This window comes from Sinohyriopsis cumingii, chromosome 10, assembly GCF_028554795.1.
Source record: "Sinohyriopsis cumingii isolate HCF-2022 chromosome 10, ASM2855479v2, whole genome shotgun sequence".
NCBI classification, from domain to species: Eukaryota; Metazoa; Mollusca; class Bivalvia; order Unionida; family Unionidae; genus Sinohyriopsis; species Sinohyriopsis cumingii.
In genome coordinates, this window is record NC_142970.1 from 27,116,066 (window position 1) to 27,135,915 (window position 19,850).

Sequence of the window (19,850 nt, forward strand, 5' to 3'; positions counted from 1 at the left end):
ACCTCATCAGAGCCATAAATAGCTAAACAGTATATGGATCATTGAAACAACTGTATCCTGCACGCAGCAATTATTCATTATACATTTTGGCTATATACTGACGGAGAAGGAAAACTTGGAAGGGGCAGGGTAGAAGCGAAATGAATGTATTTAAATGATTACTGTAATACTCCCATTAAGAAGATGTCCGTCTTTGCAAAGAAAACGCTGATTTTTGTTATCTTTTTAATTTTGGCCAGTTTGCTAACATTTCATACCGGAACAAATATTAACCAAAATGTAATGAAATTAAGATCTGTTTCGAAAGTTATAACAATAACAATAATATTTTGTATATTGCCTTTAAAACCATACAGGAAATATAGCAATAAAACATAAATACGCACAAAATGAAAAAGAAGTAGAGTTCAAACATAGGTTTGACAAATCGAAACCATAAGACAGGCATAAATACATATACATTTTATACTAAATCAACAAAAGCTGCCAGCGATGATGGGCGCCTATTTTTCTGTTGAAAATGCGATATTTTATTCTTTTTACTGGTTATTTCTTTAATTTAGAAAGAAACTGTTAACTTATATAATCTATTGAATATGCACAATTCTAGCATGGCTGTGGGGTAGCTGATATGCATTCTTTGCTACAATGGAGTGTGTATAAGCATAGAAACTGTATATTTGTAAACTATCTTGCATAATTGCAGAGTTTATTGTGATAATAATACATTACTCGGAATCAAATTAAATAATGAAATTAAAGGTATGTGGATTATGTTTTACATGGATGCTCGTGATTACCCACGTTTGTAACTGCCCGTATGCCGGTCGGAATTATCCTTCTGTGGTTAGAATTGGCCAGGTTTTGAGGACGGATTTATCTCCGACGTGGTCGGAATTACCCCCATTTCTCAGACTGAATAAAATCTTATTTTATGTGGCTGTTTCTTATCCGCGACTGATTTTGTGGCCCAGTCTCAATGCTTGTGTTATACAAAGTTGACCTTCGACCTATTGACGTTTCCTTAAATTCGGATATGTTTATACGACAGGGTTGGTTCTAAAGCGGTCAAAATAAGACCCATTGACCTAGTGGAAATTTAAAACTTCACATGGAGAATCATACAGGAGAAAAGTCATATAAGTGTGAAGTATGTGATAAAAGGTTAACTCAGTATGGAACTTTAAAAAATCACATGAGGATGCATACAAGAGAAAAACCATATAAGTGTGAAGTATGCGATAAAATGTTTGCTCAGAATGGAAGTTTAAAACTTCACATGAGGATGCATACTGGAGAAAAACCATACAAGTGTGAAGTATGCGAAAGAATGTTTACTCAAAATGGAAGTTTAAAACTTCACATGAGGAGGCATACTGGAGAAAAACCATATAAGTGTGAGGTATGTGATAAAATGTTTAATCGGCGTGAAAATTTTAAACGTCACACTAGGATGCATACTGGAGAAAAACCGTTTAAGTGTAAGGTTTGTGATAAAATGTTCAGTGGGTGTGAACATTTAAATTTGCATATGAGGATTCATACTGGAGATAAACCATTCAAGTGTGATGTGTGCGGTAAAATGTTTAATCAGACAGGAAGTTTAACACGGCACATGACTATTCATACTGGAGAAAAACCATTCAAGTGTGAAGTGTGTCTTAAAATGTTTAGTATGAGTGGATCTTTAAAAGTGCACATGAGAATACATACTGGAGAACAACCATATGAGTGTAAACTTTGTTTTAAAATGTTTAATAAGAGTGGAGATTTGAAACTTCACATGAGAATTCATACTGGAGAGAAACCATTCAAGTGTGAAGTTTGTAAAAAAATGTTTAACCAGAGAGGACATTTAAAACTGCACATGCGGGTACATACAGGAGAAAAACCTTATCAGTGTGAATTGTGTGATAAAATGTGTACTACGAGTGGAAATTTAAAAACGCACATGAGAATACATACTGGAGAAAAACCATTTAAGTGTTAAGCATGTGATGTAAGGTTAAGTGGAAATTTAAAACTGCACATGAGAGTACATGCTGCAGGAAAACCATCTGGATGTGAAGTGCATGATAACATGTTTAATCATAATGGAAATTTAAGTTTATGAAGATAAATACTGGAAGAAAAAAGAAAGCTGTGTAGTGTGTGATAAAATGTTCAGTCAGAGTGGACATTAAAAACTGCACATTGGGATTTATAATAGACAAAAACCATTGAAGTAAAATGGTTGTCAATGTGTTTGAGAAATACAAAGAGCTATATTATTTTCCTTCCATGTTTTATCAAATTAAAACATTCTACAATAATTATGAATATTTCAAATATGATTTTGTCTGCTTTTTATTATTCATCAATATCATTCTGCAATATAAATACTTTTTTAAAATATATATTTAATTAAACAGTATATTAGACTAAAAGTAAAAATTATGTATTAGACTAAAACTTTAAAAAAATTTATAAATAAACTAACATTATAATTTTTGTGTTAGACTAATTAAAAACTCCATATTAAAATCAATTACACAATCTATATTAGAATAAATTCTAAATATTTTTGTAGAATAATATTAAAATTCTGTATTAGACTAAAAGTAATCATTCTCTTTTAGACTAAATTATAAATTCTATATTAGACTAATATTAAAAATCCATATTAAACTAATATTAAAATTTCTCTTAGAATAAATTAAAAATAATATCTTAAACAACAATTATAAATTTATATTAGACTAAATTAATAATTCCATAGTAGAATAAATTAAAAATTATCTATTACACTAAAGCCGAAATTTAATTTTAGGCTAATGTAAAAAAAAAATTAGATTAAAATAAAAAAATTAGACTAATTTAAAAAAATTGTATTAGACTAAATGTTAAGGGTTATTTTAGTAGAGTAAAATTTAAAAATATGAACTGTATTGAACAACAAAGATATAAGATTGCAATAAAATTCATGTATAAGGTTGAAATTATGAATTCTGTATTAGTCTAGATTATAAATTCTATATCAGATATAATCAAAAACTATGTATAATAAAGAAAAACACAAAAATATATTGAACTAAAATTCAAAAATATATATTAGAATAATTTTGAAAAATTATGCATTAGACAAAATTAAAAATGATATATTTAATAGACTAAAATTAAAAATTGTATGCGACTAAAAAAAATCTCTATTAGCTAAAATTAAAAAGTATGTATTAGACTAAATTGTAACTTTTATATAGGACTAAAATTTTAAATACTATATTAGACTAAGATATTACTTTTACAAATTAAAATCTTATTTCAGAAAATACATCACTAATAACTGAAAGAAGGTAGACAATCTTATTTCATAATTAAACATATTGCTAAAAAGCAATTAAAACTAATTACATTAATGACATAATTGGATATTTACTGAGTATATTAATGACATAGTGGGATGTTTCCTGAATATATTAATGACATAGTGGGATCCAGTGTATCCCCCAGGGGTGTAAAATTGAGGGTACAAAAAACCCTTTGGTGTCAAAACAGGGGGTCAGATAAAAAATGTGGGGGTCAAAAATGTACTGACACATTTTCATACGGCTCATACTTTTTCAGCTTGAAATAGGATATTGCAACTTGCACTACTCTCTCTCTCTCTCTCTCTCTCAACATACAAATACACCAACATGCACAATTAACAAACAAATGCATTGTCCATTCCAAGAATAATTTTATTAGTTCGTTTTTCTTTTAAAGTCGTACTTTTAACAGTCTCCTCAACAATATTATAGCCCAACACATTACATATAAGCCAATACAAAAAGCCAAATAAATCTTTTTAACCAAATGGGAGTTAATTTACTGCCTTTAATCAAATGTGTACTATCATAGGTTTCATCATATTTCATCCTAGAACACATTTTTCCAAATATAAAGGAGGATACTGATTCATCTTCTTTCTAATAAGTTACACTTGAACTTTAAGATCTTTCTTTTATTGCAGTAAAAGTTAACCAACAAAATCTGCAATGACCCGCTGACTTTGTAATCCAAATAACACATTTGTCTCTGCAAGTTTACTGATTTCTATGTTGTGAAATAATGTCTTAGGTTATAATGTGTTCTCCACATATCCTATGGCGAACGAGGGCCTATTTTTAAAAATTCTAAAATCCTGTAATGAAAGGATTATTCACTTTTGCAGTCTTTGCAATCACGCGATCAGAAGTCACACTGGTAATCATAATGAATATTCCAGTCAAGGGAATAATTTTCTCCATTTTTCATTAAAGTTAGATCCACGGTTACTCATTTGTGTTCTGCTTCTTTCACTTTCTTCGCTAATGCTTTTTAGTGCATGATGTTTTAATCTTGTGATCACTTTCTAGTGCAACAAGCCTTGATGTTAAATATCTAGAACACCTTGCTGAGCTCGATGAAAATCGCGAGAAGCTCGCGAGATTAGGGGAAGCTACTCGGTCATAACATTGCCTATGCTAGTCTGGTTCATTGTTTTTTATATTCCCTGCGTTGCACTTTGCTATACAAATAGAGGAGAGCAAGGCAGGGAGCAAACAAAGCGGGGAACCAGTCATTGCCTATATGCGAAGTATATACGTTGCCATCCATCGTCCAATGCATTGGGTATTAAATAAATCATGATCATATTATGAAAATCCTTTGCGTCAAAAAATGCATGGTAACAAAATGTGTGCGTCAATTTTCTTCAGCGTGCATCCCTGACCACAAATGTGCATAAAGGGAAACACTGGTGGGATCTTTCCTGAGCATATTAATGATATAGTGGGATGTTTCTGAATATATTAATGACATAGTGGAATGTTTCCTGAGTATATTAGTAACATAGTGGGATGTTTCCTGAATATATTAATGACATAGTGGGATGTATATAATTGACATAGTGGGATCTTTACGAAGTATATTAATGACATAGTGGGATCTTTCCTGAGTATATTAATGACATAGTGGAATCTTTACGGAATATATTAATGACATATTGGGATCTTTACTGAGTATATCAGTGTCATAGTGGGATGTTTACTGAGTATATTAATGACATATAGAGATATTTACTCACAGATCATGGAAGCGTTTAATTACGCATATTTGGATGCCATTTTTTATCAGAGATGCAGAAAATCATTGAAGCGGGAGTCCTCCGTACACATGTAATATGTGTGTGGCAAAATTCAAAGGCTTGCCAGTCCAGTTTTGTGAGAAAATGTGTTAATCAATTAGCTGTGCTGATATTTACAATGACAGAATTCAGTGACTGGAAGACCCCTTGATGTACATACTTGTTGCCATTTTATAACAATACATAGAAAGGAACACGTTGCAATAGCTGGTCGGCAAGTCAAAGCCTTTGACTGGCGGCTGGGTGTGAAAATGTACTGATATTTACAGTGATTGAATTCAGAGGCAGAATGACTCAGAGATGTACATGTGGTCATTTATAAAAGTACATCAAATAAACAACTTTAGCTTTCGTTAATGTGTTCATTTGCAAATGTAGTGGAATAAGCAGTGCACATGACCTCAGAATCAAAACATGTTAAGACTTAGACAAAATGCCATTAAGTTGGTGACAAGTCGCCTAAAAATGTAAACTTTGCCTTCTTCTGTGATTATTTAAGATGTACATTGACTGACCATATCATACTTTTTTTAAATGCCCCTCGCCTTAGCCTGGTTAATTCTAGTGTTGTAGTGAAATGTATTCATCAAAGCATCAGTAGCTAGGCCTAGCTTTTATATAAATTAGGTTGACAAACTCCTGCCCATTCACAAGCATTATGTTTTGATAGCTGATTGACCATTAACCCTTTTCTGAGTAAGGTAGGCTAGCAACTATCATTTTCCTGCATGATATCCTTCAATGATAAAACACACAAACTTGTGTTTTAAGATCAGAATCAGTGATTTCGATATATATTAACTGCCTTTTATACACTATTTCATCGTAAAATTAGTTTGAAACTGTAAGTGAACCAATAAGCCTAATGGGAAATAATGGCGGACTTCACTTAGTCTGGATGTACCAGTTTAGTAGATTGTCTGTTTTCTTAAATCATCAGGCAAATATATTCAGAAAAAAATATACAGATCATTGAAACCAAAGCCTAGGTATTATTTTATTAAAGATTTAACTTTAAAATGCAAATTATATAGGTTAGAAACGTATGGGACAATGCTATGTTGTGGAATTCGCGAGATGCTCTTTAAGGTCCAAGATATTTTCTGACTTGGCATTTATTTGCAAAAATACGGGAAAAAACAGCAAATCAGGTACTATTTATTTGTCTAAGATTACTACAAGTACGTACGCAAATAAATAAACCATAAATTTGTGATCCTGTCAATGGACTGTTGTAATGAAGCTATATTATAATGATTGATTTCATTACGAAAACATCTCCATCTGAAAATAGATGCACTCACGTTTGAGTTGATTCTGTAGGAAGGAAGGGACTGCAGCTTTTGATGGTGGGACACCTATTTTTACCAAAATGGGAGTCCTGGACTCCTAGTTTTAAAATCCTAGTGAGACCTCTGTTTCCTGAGTATATTAATGACGTAGTAGGATCTGTCCCGAGTATATTAGTGACATAGTGGGATGTTTACTGAGTATATTAAGGACATAGCAGGATCTGTCCCAAGTATATTAGTGATATAGTGGGATGTTTACTGAGTATATTAAGGACATAGTAGGATCTGTCCCGAGTATATTAGTGACATAGTGGGATGTTTACTGAGTATATTAAGGACATAGTAGGATCTGTCCCGAGTATATTAGTGGGATGTTTACTGAGTATATTAAGGACATAGTAGGATCTGTCCCGAGTATATTAGTGACATAGTGGGATGTTTCCTTAGTATATTAAGGACATAGTGGGATGTTTACTGAGTATATTAAGGACATAGTGGGATGTTTACTGAGTATATTAAGGACATAGTAGGATCTGTCCCGAGTATATTAGTGGGATGTTTACTGAGTATATTAAGGACATAGTAGGATCTGTCCCGAGTATATTAGTGACATAGTGGGATGTTTCCTTAGTATATTAAGGACATAGTGGGATGTTTACTGAGTATATTAAGGACATAGTGGGATGTTTACTGAGTATATTAAGGACATAGTAGGATCTGTCCCTAGTATATTAGTGACATAGTGAGATGTTTACTGAGTATATTAAGGACATAGTAGGATCTGTCCCGAGTATATTAGTGGGATGTTTACTGAGTATATTAAGGACATAGTAGGATCTGTCCCGAGTATATTAGTGACATAGTGGGATGTTTCCTTAGTATATTAAGGACATAGTGGGATGTTTACTGAGTATATTAAGGACATAGTGGGATGTTTACTGAGTATATTAAGGACATAATATAAGGTGCAAATGGCAGATTTAACATTGAAGATTTTACAATAATTTCTGGGACTATTTACTGTCATTACCAATGGATAAAACATTTTTATTCATTGTTATGTGTTAACATAGAAAAGAGCAAACAGCAGTTTCTATATGTAGTTCTAGAGTAGTAGATAATGGTGAGCCACAGGGTCAATGTGGGTGGGGGGGAGAGGTGTAATAGATGTTACAGATTCTGGCTCCATAGTAATCTATCCATTGACTTAGAATCCAGATGGCATTAACATTGAGCCACTTTTGCTGCAAGCCAGTTGTTTAGTGACGGGATCATCATGGTCATCTCAAAATATTGCTGAATAATTGTTCATGTATTAGCCCTTCCCCCTGTTCTCTCTCCTGTAAAATAATAATAATAATAATAATAACAATAATAAAATCACTAGCTGGTAAAGATTTATACAGATGGAAGTGAAGTGTCAGTTATCGGTAACGGTGAGCAATTTAGACAACTGGAACACCTAGGGCTCTATAGCTGATTCAGTTTTGGACTTAATGCCACTTGTTTCAGTACATGATAGCTAATACATGCTGGCCTGTATAAGTAATATGATAGGCTATACATGCTGACCTGTATAAGTGTACAAGATAGGCTATACATGCTGGCCATTGTAAGTGTACATGATAGGCTATACATGCTGACCTTTATAAGTGTACATGAGAGGCTATACATGCTGGCCTATATAAATGTACATGATAGGCTATACATTCTGGCCAGTATAAGTGTACATGATAGGGGCTATACATGCTGGTCAGTATAAGTGTACATGACAGGGTATACGTGCTGGCCTGTATAAGTGTATATGATAGGCTATACATTCTGGCCTGTATACGAGTACATGATAGGCTATACATGCTGGCCAGTATAAGTGTACATGATAGGCTATACATGCTGGCCAGTATAAGTGTACATGATAGGCTATACATGCTGACCTGTATAAGTGTACATGATAGGCTATACATGCTGGCCAGTATAAGTGTACATGATAGGCCTTACATGATGGCCAGTATAAGTGTATGTGATAGACTATACATTCTGGCCAGTGTAAGAGTACATGATAGGGGCTATACATGCTGACCAGTATAAGTGTATATGATAGGGTATACATGCTGGCCTGTATAAGTGTACATGAGAGGATACACATGCTGGACAGTATAAGTGTACATGATAGGCTATACATGCTGGCCTGTATAAGTGTACATGATTGGCTATAGATTCTGGCCAGTATAAGTGTACATGATAGGGGCTATACATGCTGGCCAGTATAAGTGTACATGATTGGCTATACATGCTGGCCAGTATATAGGCTATACATGCTGGCCAGTATATGGGCTATACATGCTGGCCTCTATAAGTGTACAAGATAGGCTATACATGCTGGCCTGTATAAGTGTACATGATAGGCTATATATGCTGGCCAGTATATAGGCTATACATGCTGGCCTGTATAAGTGTACATCATAGGCTATACATTCATGCCACTATTCGTGGTGTAAGAAGAATCTGGGAAAATCCTGAGAAAAACCACTGACTCACTTGGAGCTACTGGCACTCTTTCTATATGTCGCTGCTATGGGGGTTATTCCAAGTTCTTGCACGATGCTAGCATGCTATTTTGGGGAATTTAGTCTTTGAAAGACATATTAACTGTAGTAAATGTCTTGGAGGGAGTCTTGCATGAGCACAAAGTATGCATAAAAGCATAAAAAGAGATTGAAAAAGATTTTTAAAAATTATATCTCCCTTACATGATTTTACAACAAGGCATGGAATTTTTGTTACAGGTGGTTACAGCCGAGAAATGTTTAAAAGAAATGCTGGATTAAATGTATTGTTATTTTTTATGTTGTACTAATTGTGTGATGATTTTATGAATGCTATTTGCATTCATATTTACAGTTTTATTAATATCAAACAGAACAAATACTCATATTAAGAACTAATTATGTGTTGACAATTGTCCTGGATGAAGACCTCAACCTCAAGATGGGAGATGCCTTCAACAACTGCTATCATGGGTATCAGTACTTTTAAGTTGCTGAAGAAAAACAAAAGCTGCTTTAAAATATTTTATCAAACTTGAGAAGGTGATCTAGGTGTCCAAGTACTGTATTCAATATATATCTATATTCATGCCAAGGTATACTGTTGGGACTCTTTGGCCTGAAGATCAGTAACAGAAAAGAATGAAACCAATGGTTTTATAAAATAAATTAAGCAAATTATTTCCCTAGAATACAATGTGAACATTTTGTGTGTGTATGTTATTTGGATTTTTAACATCGCTTTAACAATTAATTTTTCAGTCATATCACTACAATGTTTGCAGTGTGGCAGTTTATAGTGATGTCTAGTACTGAGGCATCATGCTGTAGACATTTAGCATATGTCCCACCCAGTCATATTATCCTGACACCAGTCCTACTAGTCCTAGCAGTAACCATAATGCTGAGCTCCAAGCAAGGTAGCCACTAGTACCAATCTTATAAGTCTATAGTATGACTCAGCTGGGGTTTGAACCTGTGAACTAACACATAACCTGTTAGGCCACCGGAGTGGTCAAAGCGAAAATTTAAAAAAAGATTTACAGTATTGTGAATTAATGGTCCAAACAGTTATATCAGAAAGTCCAAAAGTATTCCAAATGAATCAGTGGTGTTCTGAATGAATTCCAATCTTGGAAGTGCTGATATACCAACAACCTGGAATAGCCTTGAACAGTGTTGATGTGCTAACATCTTGATGAATCATGATGATGTAATCTAAAATGTCTGTTTTAGATTCATTTGTGTAGTTAAATTAATAAAGATTGTATGCATTTCTCGATGATTTTTAGTTTAATATTTCCCTCCTTGTTTCAGAATTATGATACAATTATTTATACATCTTCTGTCTTGTGGCTCTTTCTACTGCATTTGATTATGAATTTTTATAATTTAAATCGGGTTTCAGTTTTAGAGATAAGCCAGACTGAATGTCTAGTTATTGAATACATAAATGGATGTTTTCATTTATTTATTGTTATATTATTATAAGTTTTGTGTCTCATCATACACTTTGAATTTATTATTGGTTTCCTGTACATTGTATATACTACATCTGGTAAAAATAAAAAGAGCATAATGATTTACTTGCAATTAACACCGATTAAGGTGCTATATCATATTATGGCACCTCTAGTCTAGCTAACAAGGAATATTCGGCATTGTTATAATAACTCTTCAATCCAAGATGTGAAATACACGGGTAAGAATGTCAAACTAAGGACCAAAATGAGTCTCCATATACAAATATCTTCTTGGTTTGTTTAACATAGTTTGTAAACATGTTAGTCTATAAAATGCTGAAAGAGCTGATATGAGTTGCAGGATGGATATTTCTCATAACATGTTTTATGAGTGTTATTTAGTAGTAACTGTTGTTCACTATCTTCATTAACAGGTTGAAGCTGTCATCTGTTATATTGAATATTTCTTACACTAAAATTCATTATAATGGCTCAGTCTGTTGTAAATGAGCTATAAGTTTGTTATAATTTCTCTAAGAGAGCAGATGAACTATTAATAAAGGTATTAAAATGATTTGCAACAATATCGGGACAATCCAGTTGCTACAGATACTGTCAGAAGTCAATACTGTACAATATTAAAATTCAACTATTTACATAAATTTTCTTTCAGTCATTTTTTTTTCTATTCAACTGTGTTACGAACATAGGTCTTGCCAAACATTCCTGTGAATTTGATTTCTAATTTTGCTTTAAACAGCAGAGTAATTTATTCAGTATGTTCATATATCAAATAAAGTATTAGATAAATTCCTGAGTGGTATGTAAACAAGTTTATTATTTATCTGTGTAAATCAGAATAAATTTATTTTAAAAAATTGTTTCCAACATTTAACCAATGTAAAAGTTCCAGAACTTTGTAATCGTTGTAATAATTAGGAAATATAGGAAACTCATACTAACAGTTATTAATACAATTTATACAACATACTACATGTAACTAGAAAATATTTTATAATATTTAGCCACCTATATTAAAGTTAACTTGAAATTTACTGAAAATGATAAAATAAATAATTATCTTGTTCTTTAATTTTGTCGATAAATAGTTTCAGAAACAAATCTTCATATATCCCATCTAATATATAAACTTTTATTGTCAAAAACCTGCGTCACAAATTTATTTGATGTCTTATTATTCACATAACGTTCACCGCAAATGGAATTTAACAAATGTGTCTGTTAACATCTTTCACTATACAAAGGCACACATGGAACTGATACAAAATCATTTATCTTTAATTTCTGACATATTCAACAATTCGACGATGTATTCGAATAATTAAAACCAGATACTCATACTGTGTATATCGCTTGACACGGTCACGCAGTTTCTTGAGAAAGAGCGCAACAACTCGGGATTGACAGTCCAGCATCTCAAAAAAGAGCCGGTCAACCTTTGAAGAGAACTTCACCTTGAAGTCGTCTTTGAAGGTATTTTAGATTAATACATGATTTTTATTGATTGTCACACAGTGGAAAGGTCAGTACTGAGAAACAAATGTAGAGAACATACAGTAAAATTAATTGTGTTCTATGTCCTGTCTGGGCAGCATTGATTCAACTTTAAATAGCTATATAAAAAATTTATTATTAATGATAGACACATAAGATTTTCACACCATGTGTATTTTAATTGCATCAATTAGAAAATATAATTAAAATGTAAACTTTTTAATTGTTTTTAAATTATTTTAAAAATTTAAAAATAAATTCCCCCCCCCCCCATAAATTCACAGAAATGGTATCTTTGGAGACGACACTCATTATTATTAGCAGCAATGTATTCCTACACCATATAGAAGTTGCAATGGAGGATTTTTTTGAAAGCCTGTCAGCAAAATTCTCATTAAATTCTGTAATAGTACATAATAGTGTTTGTAAAATATGGACAGGAAATGTAACAGCCAATGGATTATATGGCCTATTGTCATATAAGGATCCTGTGACAAACACATGGAAGAAAAAGCATGTTCACAGACTGGCACTGATGGTGAAGTTGAGAAATCTGACTATAGCAAAGGAGCTAGATGCATCCCATTTATGCCATAATTGTGTGTGAATGTGGATCATCTGATTCTAGAGTGTCATTCCGTTAACAATAATAGGCAGTATTGCAAAGGTTATGGTCATTGCATTGGCCATGGTGACTATCCAGACTGCATGATAAAGTTGTAATTGCAATATGGAATAAATTCAGGTATCATGATATATCCTTTACACCCACCCACATCCGTATCAATTTATGTCTGGCATGGAAGAAGGATGGATGGATGTATGTGTTGAGTAACAAATAGAAAGGAAAGAGTGTGGTCTTGATTTTAGTAGACCATGCTGGTATGACAGTGCTTTCTTAAATACATTCCTCCCTCCCTTCCATCCATCCTTCTTTCCTTTCATTCATTCATTTATTTATTCGTTCATTCATTCATTCATTCATTCATTCATTCATTCATTCAGCTAGTCTAGTAAGTCAAGTCTTGTCATGTCATGTTATTTTAATTTTGAATTTTTTAATCTTTATTTATTTTGCTTTTTAATTTCTTTATTTGTGCCTTCATATTCAGAGAAAACTGTTTTGACCTCTCCATAGGTCTCATCAGGTGGTAGTAAGTAATACAACCGCACATAACATTGAGTTGTGTTACCTACGGATTTCCCCACTACAGTTTTCCCTTCTGTACAATGTGTTCTTCATGGTGTCTTTGAGCACTTTCATTTTGCACATGGAATTAAGATAACTTTCTGTCTACAGTGTCCATTGGCGCCTGCTAAACCTTTGCATAGGAGTGATCGCCCTTGGTGTCTAGCAGTCAGTATGCCATCGAAGAGGGTGATGACCACTTTGTTTCAACACCAGCTGCAGGGCACACACTAAGTGCTCGATTTGGAAGTCAATGACACGACCTAGGCAAATTTGGAAAAGACTTCGATATTTGCAGACACGATTGTATATAGCCAAATAAGAGACATCGGCAAAATTCGCTTGTCATTGATGATTGATGCCCTCCACTCAGCTGTGACTTCTGGAAACTTTTCGTCGGATGGGTTTGTGTAAATTGTACATGGCACGCTCTTGTAGCCATCGTTAAACTAAAAGCAAACCGACATTTTTCAGTCCCTTTTTGGCACTACGATACAATTTCTGAGTGCCTCTGTAACCTGCGGAATGAGACGGAACGTAGTAAATGCTGGCTAAAATATTTTCTATCAAAACTGTTTTAAAATAAGTCACCCAGTCTTCACGGATGCTACTCTTTTCTTCGTGTTGTATTATGTTGGATTGTAACGCTTTTGCGTGCCTGACGAGCAATAGGTGTTGACAAAGATGTCTGAACAAGGTTAAACGGTTCTTGTTTTACTTTGTATTCTGCTTCCTTTTCTATTCTGAGGAACAAGGGGTTGACATAATATTTTTAATTCAATTAATTATGATACGGTAAAGTGAAGTGGTTCGGAAGCCACACTCGCTTCTTGTACACGATTTGATACACCTTTTCAAAGGCAGACTAACGATTTGGTGTGTGGCTAAACGTACGATCTTGTGAGGTTGGTAGGTGGTCGCTTTAAAATGTCGATCCTCTCCAGACTGCAAGGCTTACTTCAATACCACAAAGTTCACCACTTGACTGGTGCGGTAATTGAGAGTCAATCGTTTCACTTTACGTACGGTGTCCGGTATTCGTAGCCGTAATTATTGTGACCGCCTCTAATAAAACGTATGATCATCTTTGTCGGGGTGCTCGTCCCTCCAAGCTCCTAAACGGTCTACTTAGATGTCAGGTTGCCGGTGACCCAGCCGACCGATGTTGATGTAACTGACTGTGTCAAAATACAACACATGAAGCAGCAGAGAGGGTGAACAGACCACTTAAGGGAGTGGTCACCCTTGTGTTTGACCCAAAAAAATAGTGACCCTTCATAGAGGTCAATACAACGTCTACGATTATTGTTTGTCCCAAACAGAATTGTAGACGCCCCCTCTCTGCTGCTATCCATGTTGTAAAAGAAATTTTAAGTTTGATGAATATTTTTCTTTTCATCTGAATTATGGGAATCTTCATCTGAATCATGGGAATCTTCATCTGTTTCATCTTTATTTGTTTCATCTTTATTTGTTCTATGTTTCAAGTAATATTCAAGTTCTGATGGTGGTTTTTCTATTTTGGGATTTATGTTCTTTCTGTGTTTATAATATATCATCAAACTTCTGTATCGATCTCCACCGCAATTTTTGCAAATCTGATATAATCCTCTAACACCGTTGTTACAACCAACACAACTTCGTGGACCAGCATGAAGGTTTTTCTTTATAAGATAATTATGTTTCTTGCAATATTCTCCACGGCATTTTTTATTACATTTGTTAGTGGTTCCTTGACGCAGCCACGCACAGTTGTTCATTATATTAATGATATCTGTTTAATTTAATTTAATTTTATCATCACCCCTGTTACCCAAATATTCTATCAAGACCCACACGATATCTTGTTCTTGGATCATGTAAATTTATTGTTATAAATCCATGTGGAGTAGCTTGCGCTCGTGAGAAGAAATTTTTTAATTTAATTATATCCATATCACCACCACACCAAGTTTGATGAATATTTCTAAGTGTGTGTGTGTCTACGCCATTAAACACAACTAAAATGTTGCAGTTGTCTCTGATCACCTTCGGAATTTGTGTATATCGTTGAGTAACATAGATCACGTCTGTATTTTTATGTCTACCTCGGGAAAATATTCTGGCTGGATTTGATTGTTTATCTAGCATCACATCGTCGTATACAACTAAATTATTAATAAATCCGTCTATGGGATCTACGGATGGTGCTTCATCAATATCGGTTATAAACTCTATAACATCATTATCTTCATCCAGTAATCTTGCGTTTTCATTGAAATCTTTAAGTACATCATAACATCGTTGATCATCAGCGGATGGTGCTACTAAATACAATTTATCCCATTTCAACCATCTCATTATCAGATTAAGTAATAATTGCGTCTTACCCGATCCAGATGGTCCTATGATAATCATTCTGATGGAATTCGGTAGCGCAGGATGGTGTTTAACTGGCTCTCGTTTTCTTGTCGCTGAGAAATCAATTATATCCATATATATATTATGTCATGAATTTATATTGTTTATGTTGTAGAGTTAAAACTCCAACTACTGATTTAGCCACGGTTACAACAAAGATAAAAAAATAGCGTATGGTGGAAAATGTTCTATATGCGGTAGAAAGAAATTTTCGTTTTTACCTAATAAGCGCGGTGGTGATATAGCTCATTTGATGTCAAAGTTTCCAGGTGCTCCATGGGCTAAATACAGTGGAGAAAAACATCTACCGGGATATAATTATTGCGGTCCTGGTACCAGACTTGATATCAGGCTCGATAATCAAGATCAACCAAAACCAGGCGAGGAACAAATAAATGCTATTGATCGAGCTTGTCATGCTCATGATGTAGCTTATAAAAGTCAAAATCTACAGGATAGACATATTGCAGATGTGAAATTAATTCATGCATTAAATTCTATAAAAAATAAAAATATTAGAGAATCATTAGCTAATTGGTTAGTAAGATCCTCGATGAAAGGTAAATTAGCGCTTGGGGCTGGTAATTAATAATGGAATCGATTTATTATTCACCAAGAGGATACTGGAGAGGCAAAGAAGCAATTGGCAAACTTGCTGATGCAGCAGCGGTTAAACATTCTACTGCTAAAACGTGGTTATCCAAACAAGCAATATGGCAAATTTATCTACCACGTCCTAAATGAATTCAGTACGCGTATTTCGATGTCAGTGTTCCTAATGAAGTTCATCAAGCTGATATTCTGTTTTTACCGCATGATACTGTGCGTAGAAAAACATACAAATACGCGTTAACCGTAGTTGATGTTGCAAGTAGATATAAGGAAGCAGAGCCGCTATCAGCGAAAACATCATCTGAAGTAGCCGATGCGTTTGAACGAATTTATCAACGAGGACTCGGACCACAAGGTGGTCTGCGATGGCCACAGCTACTACAGGTTGATCCTGGTAAGGAATTTCTTGGTCCAGTATCATCGCTGATGAAACGACATAATACCAAAATACGACGAGGTCATACTGCAATTCATCGTGATCAGGCAATTGTTGAGCGATTTAATCGAACACTTGCTGAGCGGTTATTTGGATATCAATACGCGAAGGAATTTATTCAAGATAAAAGATCTCGCGAATGGGTTGCAAGATTACCAAGCGTGATAGCTGCATTAAATAATGAGATCACACGAACAACCAACATGAAACCCATTAATGCAATTACAAAAAAAGATATACCAACACAACGAAAAGATGTTGAAAAACAAAAAATATTGGGTGATGTTACAGTTAGATATTTATTTGAGCCTGGTGAACTTGAAGGTGGTAAAGCGAGAGCGACTGATCCTATTTGGAGTGTTACCACACACAAAATATCTACCGTGACAAGATCCTCAGGTAGACCTGCAATCTACAGATTAGATTTGGCCGCTCCTCAACGTGGATTTACACGTGAACAACTACAAATAATTCCCGAGGATACACAACTACCGCCAAAATCACTTCAGTGATTTCGATCACTTAACTAGAACCCAAGGCGCTGGCGCCTCTACGTCGATTACACTCAAGACAGGTCAACATGGTATTTTCTCGTGTATGACCGCGACTATTATCTTTTCTATCTACGGTAAATTGTCTTGAATCATTACTCGAATACCGCCATAACATTATACAATTACAACTTGCGCAATGATTATTCTGCTGCTGTTTTAACTCAGTAATAAATTCAACATCAAGATCAAAGTCACGTTTATTTTTTTTATCAGATTGTTTGTATCCGATTAATTTTTTTCTTATTATATCATCATCGATGATGTTAAATTTATCAACGATTTCAGGAATTATAATTCTACGTAATTGAGATATTTTTCTGACCCTCGATACCGCTAAATAGACTAAATTTGACCACTCGATACGATCGTCTACAATCCAGACTCGTGTGTCAGAAATAGTTAATCCCTGAGACGAGTGGATCGTCATAGCGTATCCCAACACCCATGGAAATTTGTCAGCGTGTATTGCATCTTCGACCACACTGATATCAACAGCGACAATATCATTTAATACGAGATTCTGTTTCTCAGTCTGTCCTGGAATATCAACATTAATATTCTGTTTTAGTGTATCTGATGGTCTATAACACAACGGTACGGGTAATTCTGAGTATTTTTCTTTATGTAGTTGAAATAACTGTTGTTGTAAAGCGTCTCTGATTATTTTTCTACTTGCTACGATCAAATCGGTGGGTCTCCATAATTTAAAAAATCACTCATTGAGGTCTCTGAGATCACTCCACGTATTATTTCACACTGAATTTTGTTTGATTGTAATCTGATTAATTTTTTAAATTCCTTTAAAATTTCATCGAGAGCTCTATGATCATCATCTATTTCTTCGTAATAATCAACGAAATTTTTTAACCAATCATGTGGAGATGGTCCAACAAAAGGCGGCGGTTGACCATGATCGCCACACATTATTATAGCGGTATTTTTCGTCAACAACCAATCAAGAAACATTTTTAATGTATCCACTGACACCGTGCATATCTCGTCCCAAATAATTATTTTAGGTATATATTTTTCTCCCATCCGTTCAGGAGTCCATGTATCTCCGCGCCACCGAAAGAAACTATGATACGTACACGATTGTACTTGCCGCTGTTTCATCTCACGTGCAAGTCTATGTGTGGGTGTCAGCACGATTATATCTGAATTTCTAAAAACATTAATCGCTCGAGTCGTTTTGCCGCATCCACCAGGTCCATTGAGATATACTGTCTTATATCTAGTTATTGGATCACTCAACGATGGTGCTTTCGACATTTCTCATATTTTATTACCCTTACGATAAAAATCTCTCATTGGAACATCTGCTGATTCGGCATAATTGTGTAATAGTTCCTTTTTTATTCTCCACGAACCCCATCGTTCATCATTACTTGTAAATTTCATAACAGGTTCTAAATATTTACTTGAAATATAAAATGAGTCTGTTGCGACTCTGACTGCGGTCTCAGGAAATCTATTAATCATCGATAATAAATTTATAGAAACATAAGCCAACATGGAAGATCTTAGATGAGTATATTGTGGGGAGACGTCATCTATGTAACTAACGATCGTACCCAATTTTGTTCCGTCGGATAAATAAACACTTTCTCGATTTACAAATATATTTTTCGCTGTAGTATCAGCAATTATAAAATCGTACTCGGCATCATCTAAAATTAATCGTGCGTGATGTCTTTTATAATCATATGCACCACCTTGAGTAAATTTACCTATAATTTTTCTACCGAGATCTTTTGCGGTTTTGAGTTTATTAGAAATATCATCTTCGGAAACATCAGGATATTTTTCCTTAAACTCGCTAATAACTTCAGAATCTGACATGGGCAACCAAACTTTGGTCTGTGCATGATATAATATAATTGCCTCACTGACCACCAACGATGTCAGTATCATACAATCTAGCATATATCGTAATAAAACTATAGGTGCCCAAAGTTTTTCACAAAAATGTCTACCAAACCAAACATAACAAATCTTGTGAAGATTTTTCGTTAAACTCGAATGATTCAATACAGGCGAATCCGGTCAGATCAAAATCAGGTAATGGTCCATTAATTGCCACTCGCGTCATCTCGTTTGTTGGGTGACCAAATCTTTCAAAGTACACAGAACAATCTCCGTATCCCAGAAAACTTCCTGGATAACATGCAACCATATCAACCGAAATAACATCATTGTAATTGTATTTGGTATTCCATAATCCGCCATGTCCGTATTCGACGCAACTTGCGCGTACGTCCTCTAGTAAATCAAATCGTGTTGGTTTCCATGAATTTTTTTCTCTAGCGAAATGAGCCGCAACAGATGGAACGGTTAAACAATTAGTTAGTAATTTTTCAGTATTTTCCGCGTGTTTGCACTCTAAAAACATCTCCGCGAGATTTTTCATCTCGTCATGGAGGGATTCTGTTCGATATATTTCACCATTTGGTCTGACAAACTGATCAAATTCACCTTCCTCATTACTTTTAAATAACCATACCGATACAGGATCGGTTTTACTTATTTCTTTAATAAAATCGAACATGCTCATACCTCCGGGGTAAAATCTAACAGTTCGATCACGTGGAAATATTGTTACTGCGTTAGTCCATGCGTGTGCGTTATGATCGATAATATTTATTGGAGCTCCTTTCGATTTATATTTAGATTCGTACAGAATTTCTCCCGTTATTG

At 34.3% G+C, this 19,850-nt stretch overlaps 1 protein-coding gene across 1 annotated transcript in view; it reads left to right on the top strand.

Moving 5' to 3' along the window:
* The first annotated feature begins 1,044 nt into the window (after nt 1-1,044).
* LOC149789803 (uncharacterized) overlaps nt 1,045-19,850 on the top strand; it is a 70,569-nt gene continuing 51,763 nt past the window's right edge. Inside the window, exon 1 of the mRNA XM_089973128.1 lies at nt 1,045-1,983. Within this exon, the coding sequence (XP_089829254.1) occupies nt 1,112-1,983 (872 nt within the window). The 5' untranslated portion in view covers nt 1,045-1,111. The remainder of the gene's footprint in view (nt 1,984-19,850) is intronic.